The following is a 13,577-nucleotide window of genomic DNA, read 5'->3' on the forward strand; positions in this document are numbered from 1 at the left end:
AGCTGTGGTTATAAAAATGCTAAAACCAGGAGGGTTGTTCAAAGCTAGAGGAATCTAGAGGGCACAGGTCAAATGACTGAGGAAGACCCAGCAAGGTTAATAAATGTCAGAGAAAAAGCAAAATTTTGAGCCTCTTGTGCTGATATCTTTCCCAGAGAGTATAAAATTATTGAGGCTGGAAAGGAAAGACAAGCAACATTATGAGGGAAATTTGTCCCCAGATAGCAGGAGGAGCCTGTATGAGGACCCCTTTATGTCAGTTCAAGTCTCCGACCCACTAAAGAATGTACATACTCCATCTTTTTAGAAAGTATATTTCCTACTTTTTATCTTTGATGAGAAATCCCAAAGAATGGAAGAGGTGACAGAAAATGGCAGAGGTCAGTATAGTCCATATTTTCCAAAAGTGGGGAAATAAGAATTCTAGCAGAGAAGACCAATAGCATTTATATTGGTTCTTAAAATAGTCTAAAGTGAGTAAACACTTGTTTGTGAGACTTCAGAGAATCACTATGTGCCAACTTTTTTTTTGGTAAAATTAAACTCATCTCCCATTCTTATGTGGACAGTTGGTAATGTAGTCACTCTTGTTGGTTATTTGGCAAACTTTTGCCATATACCAGGCACTGTCTGGGTGCTGGTCAGAAAGAGAGAGAAGACTCAGCCTTGTCCTCAAGGAGCTCAAGGTCTAGGGACAGAGGCCGACAGGCAGAGAGACCAGTACCATATGGTAGGGTGAGTGCTATTGCTGTAGAAAACACTCTGACATCCAAGATGAGGACAGAAGAAAGCTTACTAGATGGGAGATCTCGGGGGTTGGGTCTTAAAGAAAGTTGCATAGCCCCCCTGTGTTCTGTACTGGTTGAGCCACCCAGAGTGTTTTGTTCTCATTAAATTTCATAAGAACTTATGAGATTGGTACAGTTATCATCTCTATTGTACAGACAAGGGGACTAAGACCTGATGAAGTGACTACCCTGGTCACATGACTAATAGGAAGAGCAGGGATTCACATGCCATCTTCCAACTCAAGTCCAGGGCGCTTTTTCCTGCCACTACTATAACAGTTGCCTCAGGTGACATTTCTGGATTGTCAAGGTTTCACTGAGTAGTTGGCTACTCACCCAAACATGCTCATTTTCCAGCCCCGAGCTTCATGCCCAGTTCCAGACACTACATGGCCACTAGAAGGTGGCCTGGAAGGATGGCTAAAGGAACTGCAGATGTTTACTATACTGCCTCTAGGTTCTCTTCCCCAAACATTATATTGCTATTCTCCTGTTCAAGTTCAAGGTCTTCTGTGATGTTGGGCTCTTAGAGACTGGGTCTGATAGTAAATGCAGTTGTCGATTTTTGCTCAAAGTGTGTTGTTTATAGAAATGGCGGAAGCCAGTGAGTCACAGGGCCCAGACCACCAAGCTGTGTCTCAGCAGGCAGCGAAGGCACTCTGAGAGCCTGACATGGTTCTTGAGTACCCCTAAACCCTAAGCAGTGAGATGGGACATGGCAGCCACATGCCTCCCTATTGTTACATGTGATACCCAGATATTACCAAGATCCTGACAGCTGACTTGGAAGAGGGTTCCCCTATAATTGATATATTAGGGGCAGACATTCACTCAACATACACATGCAAGCAGTGTGCACCAACAAATTTGCCTCACCTTCAGTCCACTTCTCCTCTAAATCATTTGTCTGTCCTCCCTAATTTTTTTCAACCCCAGACTAAGGTCTCCAGGCCCCAAATTCAGAATATGGTTCTAATTTCTTTCTTCTACTCAACACAGTGTCCTCAGGATGAAGTTCAAGTTTCCCTGATGAGATTTAAGGGCCTCTGTACTTGAGATACATTTCATATCCTCCAATCTCACCTCTCACTGCTCCCCAATACAAGCTGTCACTCCAGCTGGACCAGCCTCTCCATTCTCTCTGTATCCTTCTTTGGAAAGCCCTGCCCCAGGGCCTCTGCTCATGCTGACACTCCCACTAGAATTGGAGGCAGCATAACAGTGGGTTTTGCATTTACCAGTGATGTGAACTTAAGAAAATTACTTAACTCCTTTAAGCCTCTCCTTCCTCCTTTGGAAGGTGGGGAGATGATCTACCTTAGTGGGCTGGTGAAGGCTAAATGAGATCACACATATAAATCCTGCCTTACGTGCGGCAAGACAAGCACTCAATGAGCACTAGCTGCTATTACCTCTTGGTATCTGTCCAATCCCTAGCTATTCTTCCAGGCTGTCCTCCAATTCTGCCTCCTCCATGAAGCCTTCCCTACTTTTCTCCTTCTCTGAACTCTTATAACACTTATCATCAGCATTGCTCACTTTCACAATTGAGCCTATGTGCCCCCTACTATTTACAGTACATGAACATATGGCTTTCACCCTAATTTGATCATTAGCTCTTTAAGGCTTGTTCTACTGTTTGTACCCCATGGCCCAAGCACATAACGACTATTCAGTATCCAGTATATCCTTGTTCAAAATGAATTGAATCCCCATCAACTTGACACTCTCTCTAGAAGTACTAGTCATTACCTGAACCTGCAAGTCAATATATACTTTCACTTCTCTTCTTCATAAACATGGAAGAAGACCATCAAAGATTAGAGCTCTATGAAACCCAATGTTTATACGTTTCCATCTGCGGATACATCCACTTCTCTAGCTTTGTTTACAATCTTTAAGCCAATTCCATATTGATGACAAAACAATCCTTAGTGACTCCATTCTTTAAAAACCATCTTTAGAGTGGGATTTTTCTCCCAGGTTTTTGAAAGTCAAATTAAATTGGGTTCTGTGTTTCCCTCTTATCCATCTGCTTATTTATCTTCTCAAAGAACTCAAGATTAGTGAGGCGTGATTTCTCCTTGCGACACCATGCTGCCTCCCCTCCAATAAGACATGTTTATGTAGGTGTTCAGCTACTCAGCTTTATTATACATTCACTCAGTAAACATTAACCACTTACTCCATGCAAGCTTCTATCAAATGGTCCCTTGTGATACAGAAAACACTTCAGCATATTAGTTTGCTACGTTAGGTGAAAAGGAACTTAAATAATGCATGGTTTCACTTTCTGCCTGTGAAAACCCATGTTTGCTCACAAATACACACTTGACACATGTGGGCCCCACCAACCTGGTGATGTGGGAGGGTGATGTGAGCTCTACGCATCCATGAGGAATTGGTAGAGTATACTGGCTGGAAGTGGAGACACCACAGGGAACTCCTGGACATATGTTGCTATTGAGCAAATACTTGAATTCAGAAGTTGCTGAATGAAATGATTATTTTTTCAAACTCCAGAACACTGGGCTGAACAGACTGTGGATCAGACCCAGGGTGGAAATTCTTATAACATGTCCCCATCACATCTATATATATAAAAGGCTAATATGCTAAGTGTCCCTCTGACTGTCTTCTCAGTTGCTATGATGCGCACTGACCACCAGGGCGCAGACACTCAATGCAGGAGCTGCTGTGACACACACTGGCCATTTACAAAGAAATGTTAGCATCGCGGACCTAACAAAGCAATACTTGGCTTCCCCCAAGTGGGACACAGGCCCTGCCACCAGCCCAGAGTGATAGCCCACCAAATCGCAGCCAATGCTGCCAAGACCCCATGGTGCAAAATGCGGCCCACAGCCCAGCCCAGCCCAGAAATGGTCACTGTGGGCGCCCGCTAATTACATCTTGTAGCAATGCCTGGCTTCCTTTCCCTAGTGACTAGCCTCCTTGGAGTTTCTTCAGCCCAGGAACACAACTTACTTTATAGCCAGATGCAAACATTTTACACTTTAACCAAATGTCTGTGAAGCATTTTCCTGTGCCTCATCTCATTTGATCCTCACAGAAGTTCTGCAGTAGGTAGATAGGAGACTCGGTAGAATCCTATTTTCTTTTTATTAGCTGGAAAACGGAGATTTAGAAAGTTTAGAAACTTGACCCAATTGAAAAGAAGTAAGAAATGGTGGACCTTGAAAATGACTTCAGGTTTTCTCACTGCACAGAATGTAGTCAAATGCTGCTGCAATTAAATATTTTACCCTTTGTTCTCCCTGCATGATCTACAATAATAATCTGCTTCGTGTTGATATTTACTGCTGTGTTGCTGACAATTACCTGAAAGAAAGTTGGGGTGCTTCACTGGGCTGGAAAAAGTTTAGCTAAATCAGAAAGCAGGTCTAATTAAGCAAGTTTATTCTATATATATAAAAGGCTAAGTTGACTCATGCATGCATGATACATATAAAGCTCTCACTGGCACCAATTGCATGCGTGTGTTTCTATCTGTCATTGTCAATCATTAATTTGGTTGACACTTCTATTATACAGAAAGGGCGAATAGCGATATTAAAATATTTCTTCTAATTAATTTCCTTTCAATGTGCATGAATCCATGCACTGGGCCACTAGTTTTTTTATAAATATATTTTTATTGCTTTCAAAGAGGAAGGGAGAGGGAGAGAGACCAGAAACATCCATGATGAGAGAGAATCATTGATCAACTGCCTCCTACAAGCCCCCCTCACTGGAAATTGAGCCAGCAACCTGGACAGGAGCCTTGACTGACAATCAAACCCGGGACCTCCTGGTTCATAGGCTGATGCTCTACCACTGAGCCACATGGTCTGGGTCCCCATCACATTTTTAAAATATATATATATTTTTATTGATTTCAGAGAGTAAGGGAGAGGGAGAGAGAGAGAGAAACATCAATGATGAAAGAGAATCATTGACTGGCTACCTCCTGCACACCCCTAAGTAGGGATCGATCCCACAACCCGGGCATGTGCCCTTGACCTGAATTGAACCCAGGACCTCCTTTCAGTCTGCAGGCTGATGCTCTATCCACTGAGCCAAATTGGCTAGGGCCCCATCACATTTTGTGAGGCTCTCAATTCTATGGAAAGACTGCTCTAACTTTCCCAGTTTCCAAATGGACTCTGGGCCTCTATCAGTGCCCTCAGCACTTCCTGATGTTGTGTCCTGGTCATGAACCACAGTTTACCATTAAACCCAAACCAATCTTCTAGCGTTTACAGGACCTGTTGCCCCATCACCTTGAGACTTGGTTATTTTTATTTAGATATTTTTAATCAGCTCCTCTTTGCTATCAGGCACTCCATTGAGCCATGGCAGCTCTTTCTTTAATATCTGCAGAAACTGGAGCTGGGCCCGCATGACTCAGCAGGTGGGGGAGCTGTGGGAAGGGTGAGCGAGGTTGGGGGTCTGTGGCCCATGGCAGGGTCTAGTTGGAAGGGAGCATGGGGGGGTGCGCTCAGCCACTAACCCTGCTGCTGGAAGCTCTGAGTTTTGGTCCAAATGTCAGTACGGAGAGTGGGTCGGGCTGCGGGCGTGTGCGTCTCCAGGTTCTGCCTGGATGTAGAGTGGAGATGGAAGGTGCTGGGAGTTCAGTGTGTGGTGGGTACCAGCCCTGAGGTCCTCATGGGCGACACAGGATTGCCAGTCCAGGCACAGGTCCGGTCATACCCTTGGCTCACAAGAGGCGTGACAGAAGCCACAGGATGATTTGTGGGTGGTTTTTTCCAGAACCACAGGAACCCAGGGCCCTGGTCTCCCAGGTGCAGCCTCTCCCAAGGCCACATTTGTCCTCTCACCACGCGGACGTCAGAACAACCGGTCCAGCTCCTGGAAACCACAAAGCCCTGGCACTGGCAAAAGTTACAAAAGTTCTGGGGCAAATTAGTCACCGGAAACCTTACTGCTCTGCACCTGCGGCGGCACCCATCACAGCGGAGCCGAGCGGCTCATCACAGCTCGCCCGCACGGGAGCATGCAGCGCTCCAGGTGGAGCAGCCGCCGGTGCTGGGCCGCAGAGACCTGCCGGCTGGCATCTCCTGAGGAGAGGGGCCTGGCAGGCTTGCGCCCCTAAACCTGCAACTGGCACTCCCTGCTGACAGCTTTGGAAAACTTGCTCCTCTGGAGTTTCTGATCTGCTTGCCCTTAAATCCATGGTCGGCAAACTGCGGCTCGCGAGCCACATGCAGCTCTTTGGCCCCTTGAGTGTGGCTCTTCCACAAAATACCACGGCCTGGGCGAGTCTATTTTGAAGAAGTGGCGTTAGAAGAAGTTTAAGTTTAAAAAATTTGTCTCTCAAAAGAAATGTCAATCGTTGTACTGTTGATATTTGGCTCTGTTGACTAATGCGTTTGCCGACCACTGCCTTAAATGAAGCATGGAGCCAATGGAAACACTTGGGTTTTCTCCCCTGAGCAGTGGGATTCAGGTTGTGAGAATGGCTTTTGCACAGGACTCAGGAAGGCTCTTGTCGCCTCAGTCAAAGCTTGAGTACTTTCTAGCTTTGGGTATCTTAAGAAGGGTCCGCTCCATGACAGGTCCACAGCTCTGAGCGAGGCGGGCGTTCCTAGTAAACCCAAATGGATTGCACAGAACCAGAAACCCAGGTGCGCGGCCTCACATGCCGACCCCTGCTACTCTGCAGCAGGTCTCTCTGTTTTACGTGCGACATGGTGCCGGGCACAGGAACCCCTCCTGCCTGAGCCCGGAGCCACTCCTCCCCAGGGGCTGCCACTGGAAGTCCCACGTGACAGCCAGGGTGGGATGCCTGCCCCCCACAGGCCTCCCTTTCGCCTGCTTTGGCCATGTCTGCACATGGCGGGTCCTTGGAAAACTCCAGGTTCAGGGGACCACGTTTATCTGTAAAGCACACAGCTTCACGTTTTCAACGTGGTGTGTGTGAACCCCAACATCTCTGAAGGCCCTGAACACCCCAGGAAGTCTGCAGAAGCAGGAACAGTGCTGCGTGGTACTGACGTGAATGCTTAGATGCTGTCAGTGCCCTGCAGAACGTTGTTAAATTTCAAATCTTGTTGAAACGGTTTCATATTTTTGTGTCTGACAGGTTTCATATTTTGTGTCCCTTGGTTGAACAGGAAGCCATCTTTATCTTTTTAAAAAAGAAATAAGTAAAATCTTATTCTCATGCCTGTTTCCCTAACTTTTGTGGTGGCAGAAGTAGAAACAAATGTATAGAATAGGAGATTAGTATCTAGAGTTTTGGGGAGAGAACAGTACATAAGCCAACCTGGTCTCCCGATGGTTGTGCTCCTGAAGGTTCCATGGAAGGCACGTCACCTCGCTGTGAGCCCTGCCACTCCTTCCTTCTCTTTCCTTTTGTAACCCCCTTTCCTGCCCGCTTCTCCCTCTAAAAGCCAGAGCCCAGCAGCATCGTGAAAGGCCCTTGGCCTAAATGTAAAGAAATGAAATTAGTTTCCAGATTTGCTACCTCTTATTAGCTCTGTGGCTTGAGCCAGTCCTGAACTTCCCTGAGCCTCAGTTTTCTCCGTGTAAACATGAGTGTGAGGCTAGCTAGGCGCCAGGTCTGTTGGGTTCCCAGTTCAGGTGGCAGTAGGCGCCCACAAGTAACCATGGAGCCCCACCAGCACCCCAGAGAGCCACTTCCAGCTTCGGATGAAGGGTCCCTCTTAGGGCCTATCAGGAGACTTGCCCTTCCCAGCCAAGTATGAGAGGGGACATGTCAGAGACACCCCCGTCCTCCTTAACACCGCTCCTACGAGAAACTGCTGAGAGCCGGTGAAGATCTTCCTCAGGAGACACGATTTCCCAAACCCTCTCACCCTCTTCCCCAGTCAGGAAGGCCCAGGCCATCTGGCATGAGGCCAATACAAACACAGATCCAAGCGTGTGGTTCCCCTCCTTGGAGGAAATGGTGGAAACTCAATCAGGCAGGGCCACCCAAGTCCATAGTGTGCCTTTAGTCCAAGTTAGATGATGAGTTGGCAGATGGAGCCCAAGCTGGATGGAGCCCCCGTTGCCCGCCTGAGCTGTGGACACACCACACACCACACACCCTTCCTCGGAGGCCACGCTCTCGGGCCAGTGTCGGAAGCAGACAGGGAAGATCATGTGACCTTTGAGACTCTCTTCCACTGGCAGTGAGTGAGTGGGTGAAGAGTGTCCAGTGGGGATGGAACACTTCACTATTTCAAAGCACCAAGATGGAAGCTCTGGTTGAAATCTTTGTGCAGGTGCAGCCATGTGTTGAAAACAGCATATGTTCTCAGGGATAGTATTTGGGGTTCTCTGAGTGACAGGATTCTAGAGTGGTGGTTGGTTATAATATAATGAGGGGCTGAACAAGATGCTCACCTGCCCGGTGAGGAGAGACACAGGTGGTGCCAGGGAGCCTCTCATCTGTGCACGGTGGTTTGAAAATTAGAAAGTGTGGCGAGTAGTCACGGCATACTTTCTGATATTAATATTTTTGCAACCTACTTGACACACCACTAAGCAAGTTGGCCATACTCGCACCAGGATCCCCAAAGTCTGACAGCATCTCTTGGCATCTTTAAAAGCACCTCACTCTGTGGACACGACCTGCAGCTCTGTGAGGCCGCCTGAGAACTGTTGGCTTCTATGCCACGGCTTCACAGACATCACACGGATCTAGAGTTGATGTTCTCGCAGGTCCCAGGACACAAGGAAACATTTAGGCTGCGGCTTCATGTTCTGCTATGTCTCTTGTGCCTTTTTCATAACAACCTGCACACGCAGGCACAGCAGAAGGCCCTGCACGGGTTCCGCTGCGCTCTGCGTAGCTCTCCGAGTCAGCTGAGAATCACTGGTTTGGCCCAGGACAAACACCCAGTTAATGGTTTCTCTCTTCATGGGACCTCAGAATGCCAAGGTGTTGGTTTTCTTTAATAACTTGCTCCCCAGGATTGTGGCATTCTTCAAAGCTTCAGGTTTATGCTTAGCTGGCCTAGTAAGGAGTCAGGCTCTGTTTTATGAGATCTTAATTGAAAAGATAAACCCGATCAGCTGTCCAAGGAGCACGAAGCAGGAGGGCCACTGCTGGACCATCCCTGCTTACCAGGACAGGCCTCCCTATTGCTGGAGAATTGCCCCCAAATTATTGAAATGACATAAAAAGGACTTTCGTAGCTGTAAGATCAGCAGAGGTTGGTTACAAACCACCCCATGAGCCCCTCGAGGACAGGAATCCCATTCTTTGCTAACATAGCACCTGGCACATAGTAGGTGCTCAATAAATGTTGACAATCTAATAACACTTCGACTGAGAGGATATTAGTTGAGGGAGAGGCCAACTCCAAGATTTGGTTAGAGTAGGTTTTTCAAACTTTTTTTGACTGTGGCCTACAATAAGAAACATATTTCACATCATGACACAGAATATTCACTCTCTTTCTCTCTATATATATACCACACACACACACATACACACACACACACACACACACACTTTTGAATAAAAGTTTTACGACAAAATAGCCATACTTTTATAAAACACTCCTCTATCTTTCTACTCTGCTCTATGTATTGCTTCCTTTTTTTTAATGCTTTTTGCCACCCACTATACTGATTTCACCAATTCCACTGGCCACGGCTTGCTGTCTGGAAACTCCTGGCCAGAAAGCAATTGAAGATGCATTCGCTGAGACTCTGCACACAGAGCTGGGCTGACAGACAAGAGGCTTGAAAGCCCTGTTTCCCTGGTCCCTCCTCCTGGATCCTGCCTCCTTTTCTGCTCCGACACTCACAGTCCTGCCCCCAGCAGATTTCCCAGTCCGGTTACCCATTTCTTTGGAGACGAGCCCTCTGTATCTCTCAAGGCATCCCTCAGCAAATCTAATCAATTATTACGCGTAGAAGGACTGAGGGACGGGGTGGTAGTTATTGTTCCATAGGCAGTTTCAGTTTCACGAGATGAAAGAGTTCTGTGGATGGATGTGTGGGGATGGCTCCACAACAATGTGAATGTACTTAATACCACCGAACTGCATGCTTAAAAATGGCTAAGATGGTACATTTTACGTTATGTGTAATTGGCCACAATTAGTGTGTGTGTGTGTGTGTGTGTGTGTGTGTGTGTGTGTGTGTGTAAGCAAACTAATACAAAAATACCTGGAGGAATGTTCTGGAGAGGAAGTCTCAGGGTTGGAAGAGTTTTTAAAGGTCATTTAGACCAACCCCTTGACCCCTCAGACACTCAAGCCTCCCCTGCAGGATTTCCAGGAAGGGGTAAGTCTCCAGCAATGGGGGCTCATCACTCAGGGCAGGTTATTTTTTCTTAAAACAATTCTGCCTTTTGTTTGTTTTGTTATTCTTCTTTTTTATTGATTTCAAAGAGGAAGGGAGAGGGAGAGAAAGATAGAAACATCAATGATGAGAGAGAATCATTGATCGACTGCCTCCTGCACATCCCACACTGGGGATTGAGCCCGAAACCTGGATATGTGCCCTGACTGGGAATCAAACTGTGACCTCCTGGTTCATAGGTCGATGCTCAACCATTGAGCCACGCCAGCTGGGCCAATTCTGCCTTTTGACTATTGGGAAGTTCTTTAGATATGCAGATCTTTCCCCATAGCTTCCCCTATTGAACCCAATTCTACCCCCTCAGGTCAAAAAACAACCTAAATTTCCTCTCCCATGTAATATGCATTTGGTAAATACATTTTGAGCACTCATTAAGTACTGTTCTCTGATCATCCAAGTCTTCTATTTGTAGCCAAACATTCCAAAACTTGACAACTATTTAATAGGACATTCATTCACATCTCCTCCTCTGAAATGATCGATTTGCTGCTCTCCCTCTTACAGTATGACATCTAGAAATGAAAACATTTCTCTAGCCAATGCCCCCGAAATTTTCCATTAAAACTGGAGAATCCTAATGGAAGCTGTAAGCTGGGAAGAGTATCCTCACGGCAGACTGGGGAGGGGGGTGTGGAGGTTTGAGGGCTATGCTGACATCGAGCAGAGGGCTAGATTTGTCCTCCAGGTGCAAGATAAAAAACGTCTTGGATCCAGTCCTAGGTCTGATAGATGGATACAATATCCAATCAATCTTGACTCTTATCTCTAATTTATTCTGTTTCATCAGGACCCCAGAAACCACCACCCAGCCTTCCTTGGAGTGAAATGCTTTATTGCCTGCAGCTTTGCACAGGGCTGGGTGTTTGCCAATATATAAATATACCTAATGTATGCTTTCTCCTTTGACTCTGGAACCTAAACAAATGGGTTATGTTCCCATAACTCCATAAAGCCACAATTCTGTATGGTGACCAGGGCACTCCTAACGAATTTCATTCTAAACACGGAGAGGTATTCCTCTGCAGAAAAATAGCCCAGCAACTTGGTTCTTATATATAATTAAATCCCCCCCTCATACTTTGCAGTTATGTTTTATAGCTTATTTTGAGTGTTCATATTTTATCAGAAAATTATAATTTTCCTCTAAATAGGAGTTTTTACAAGGGTTTTGAATTATGATGGCTGGCTTCATGTTTCAACTATAATTAAAACAGGGAAAAGAACTAGTGAAACCATACATCACACGTGATTCTGAAGAGTGCTTGGGCCTCCAACCCCCACTCCTCCTCACACCCTGCAGCCTCGGGGCGAGGTGTATGGCACACTGATCAGCTGTGGGAGTGTGTGTGTGTGTGGGGGGGGGGGGGGGTCACAGCTTTGACCACTGGGTGGGAGTAGCTGGTTTTAGGAAGAAACAGAATAGCCTGGAAAGAAGGGGTGAGGAGGACTCATCCTTTTCATGCTTCCAGACTCAGCTTGACTACCTCCTCCTCCTCCGAGAAGCCTTCCTGACCATTTATTTAGTCCTCTATGATTTTCTCACCTTGCCCTGTTTCCTCACTTCATAACTCTCACCTTCTCATGAACAGTAATGACATCTGTTCGTTAGTCTATGAGCTCACTGTCTGCTTCCCCACTGGACTATCAACTCCTTGAGGGCCAAACCTACGTCTTCATTATTCAACCCTGGAGAGCCACCTCCTTGCATATATTACACAATCAACAAATGTTTGCTGAATGAGAAAAAAATGAATGAATGAGTGAGTGTGTGAATGAGTGGAAATACACAGAAACATGGTTCCCTCGGAAGCAGCTCTGTTGGGATAAGCTTCTGAAGGACTCTCCTTTTCCTCCTCCTATCTCCCTCGGCACTCCCCACCTTATATTCCCCCATTCCCCACCCCCTACCCACCCCCAGGACACACACACCAAGGACCCAGACACATGAGTCTGTCAACTCCCGGCCCAACCTGACCAATCCAGCCACACAAAACTTCTTGCCATCAAGTTCAGGCCTGAAACTCCATCCCAGGGGAGACTAGCCCACCCCAAGAAGCCTGCTGTTTGGTCCTCAGGGACCCCTCACTCTGTAGGGAGACTGCAGAGCATACAGAACCGCTGTGTTACTTATACAGTGGTGACCTTATTGTCGCAGGGCAAACTGGGCCCGCAGAGCGTATCCATCTGCTGCCCCAGCCCTCGGCCATGAATCTTTAGGTCATTATCCCTAAATCTTTATGTTCTTCTGTATCCTTGCAAACGAAACCTCCCCATTGGTTGGTCATTGGTGAACCTTTGACTAGAATGTTTATCATGGGCCTGTATTGCCGCCCAGGTGGCTCGGGCTCCCTTGTGGTCTAACCCTCTGCTTGCTGTTTTCCATCAGGCGACAGGTTTGGAATGCAAACCGGTAGCTGACAGCATCCTGTTTTTACGTGACAAAAGATGGGAGGAGGTCAGAGGTGTCCTAACTTGTGCTTTCAGCCCTGAAAAGCTGAATGAGGTAAGACACAGGAAATGCAGACTCTCTTCCTTAAGGAACAGGTTTCTTTTCTTCAAATGCTGATGGAGAGCTGGTTCACCCTGCATCACTCGTCCACGTGACCCAGCAAAATGCCCTGCCTCCTGGGGCCTTCAGGCCTCCCTATTATGCAAAAAGCACAGGACACTGTACCGGCGTCTTCCATTTCCCCAGCCTCCCATATCCTCAGAGGCCATGACCAATCAAATCAACAGCACTGATGGCATTCCCTCTATGTCCCCAGACCTGCCCCAGGCACTTTGGGGGCACACAGGAGAAAACTGGGGCAGTGCTCCTCACACTTTCATGTATAATGGACCACCCGGTGGTCTTGTGAAAATGCAGATTCTGATGGGGAAGGTCTGGGATGGGGCCTGAGACGGCTTTCTAACAACCTGGCAGGCGATGCGGATGCTTCTGAACAGTGAAGCATGCCTTACATAGCAAGGGACTGGAGAACAGCCTGAAACAAAGGTGGGCTCCGAGTCAGACCTGAAGCGGAAAAAGATGACCATGCATTCCTGGGGAGGAGTGGGGGTGCGCGTGGAAGAGCTCTAGGCGCGCAGCATGCCCTGGTGGATGAACGCCCTGGTCATCCTTCCCGGCCAAGGCAGAGGGAAGAGTGGCATCCCAGCAGGCTGCCAACTCTGTAAGCCCTGGGCTCCCCGCTCCCCCACCTCTTCTCCCGGCCAAGTTCTCTCACACCTGATCCTCACTGATGGCCCCTCCATTGCCGATTTGGCTTTAGCTTCTGTTCCGAATTCTGCAACAACTCAGGAGGAGCCCTGGAGCCCTTATGTTCGGTGGCGAAGGGAATGCCTCAGTTTGAGTTCCAGTTCCAGAGCCATCCACCACGTCTAGCTGTTCCACAATGTCTGGGCTTGGAGTGGCCTGTCGTCAGCTCAATAAATGAAAGCTACTCT

General features: G+C 47.3%; 1 protein-coding gene across 1 annotated transcript in view; it reads left to right on the top strand.

Annotated features, from left to right (window-relative positions):
- TBXAS1 (thromboxane A synthase 1) overlaps positions 1-13,577 on the top strand; it is a 151,073-nt gene that overhangs the window by 73,440 nt on the left and 64,056 nt on the right. The window contains exon 5 of the mRNA XM_080665005.1: positions 12,520-12,636. Coding sequence (XP_080521131.1) covers positions 12,520-12,636 — 117 coding nt within the window. The remainder of the gene's footprint in view (positions 1-12,519; positions 12,637-13,577) is intronic.

The sequence above is a fragment of the Plecotus auritus genome (genome assembly GCF_963455305.1).
Source record: "Plecotus auritus genome assembly, chromosome: 4".
In the NCBI taxonomy this organism is placed as follows: domain Eukaryota; kingdom Metazoa; phylum Chordata; class Mammalia; order Chiroptera; family Vespertilionidae; genus Plecotus; species Plecotus auritus.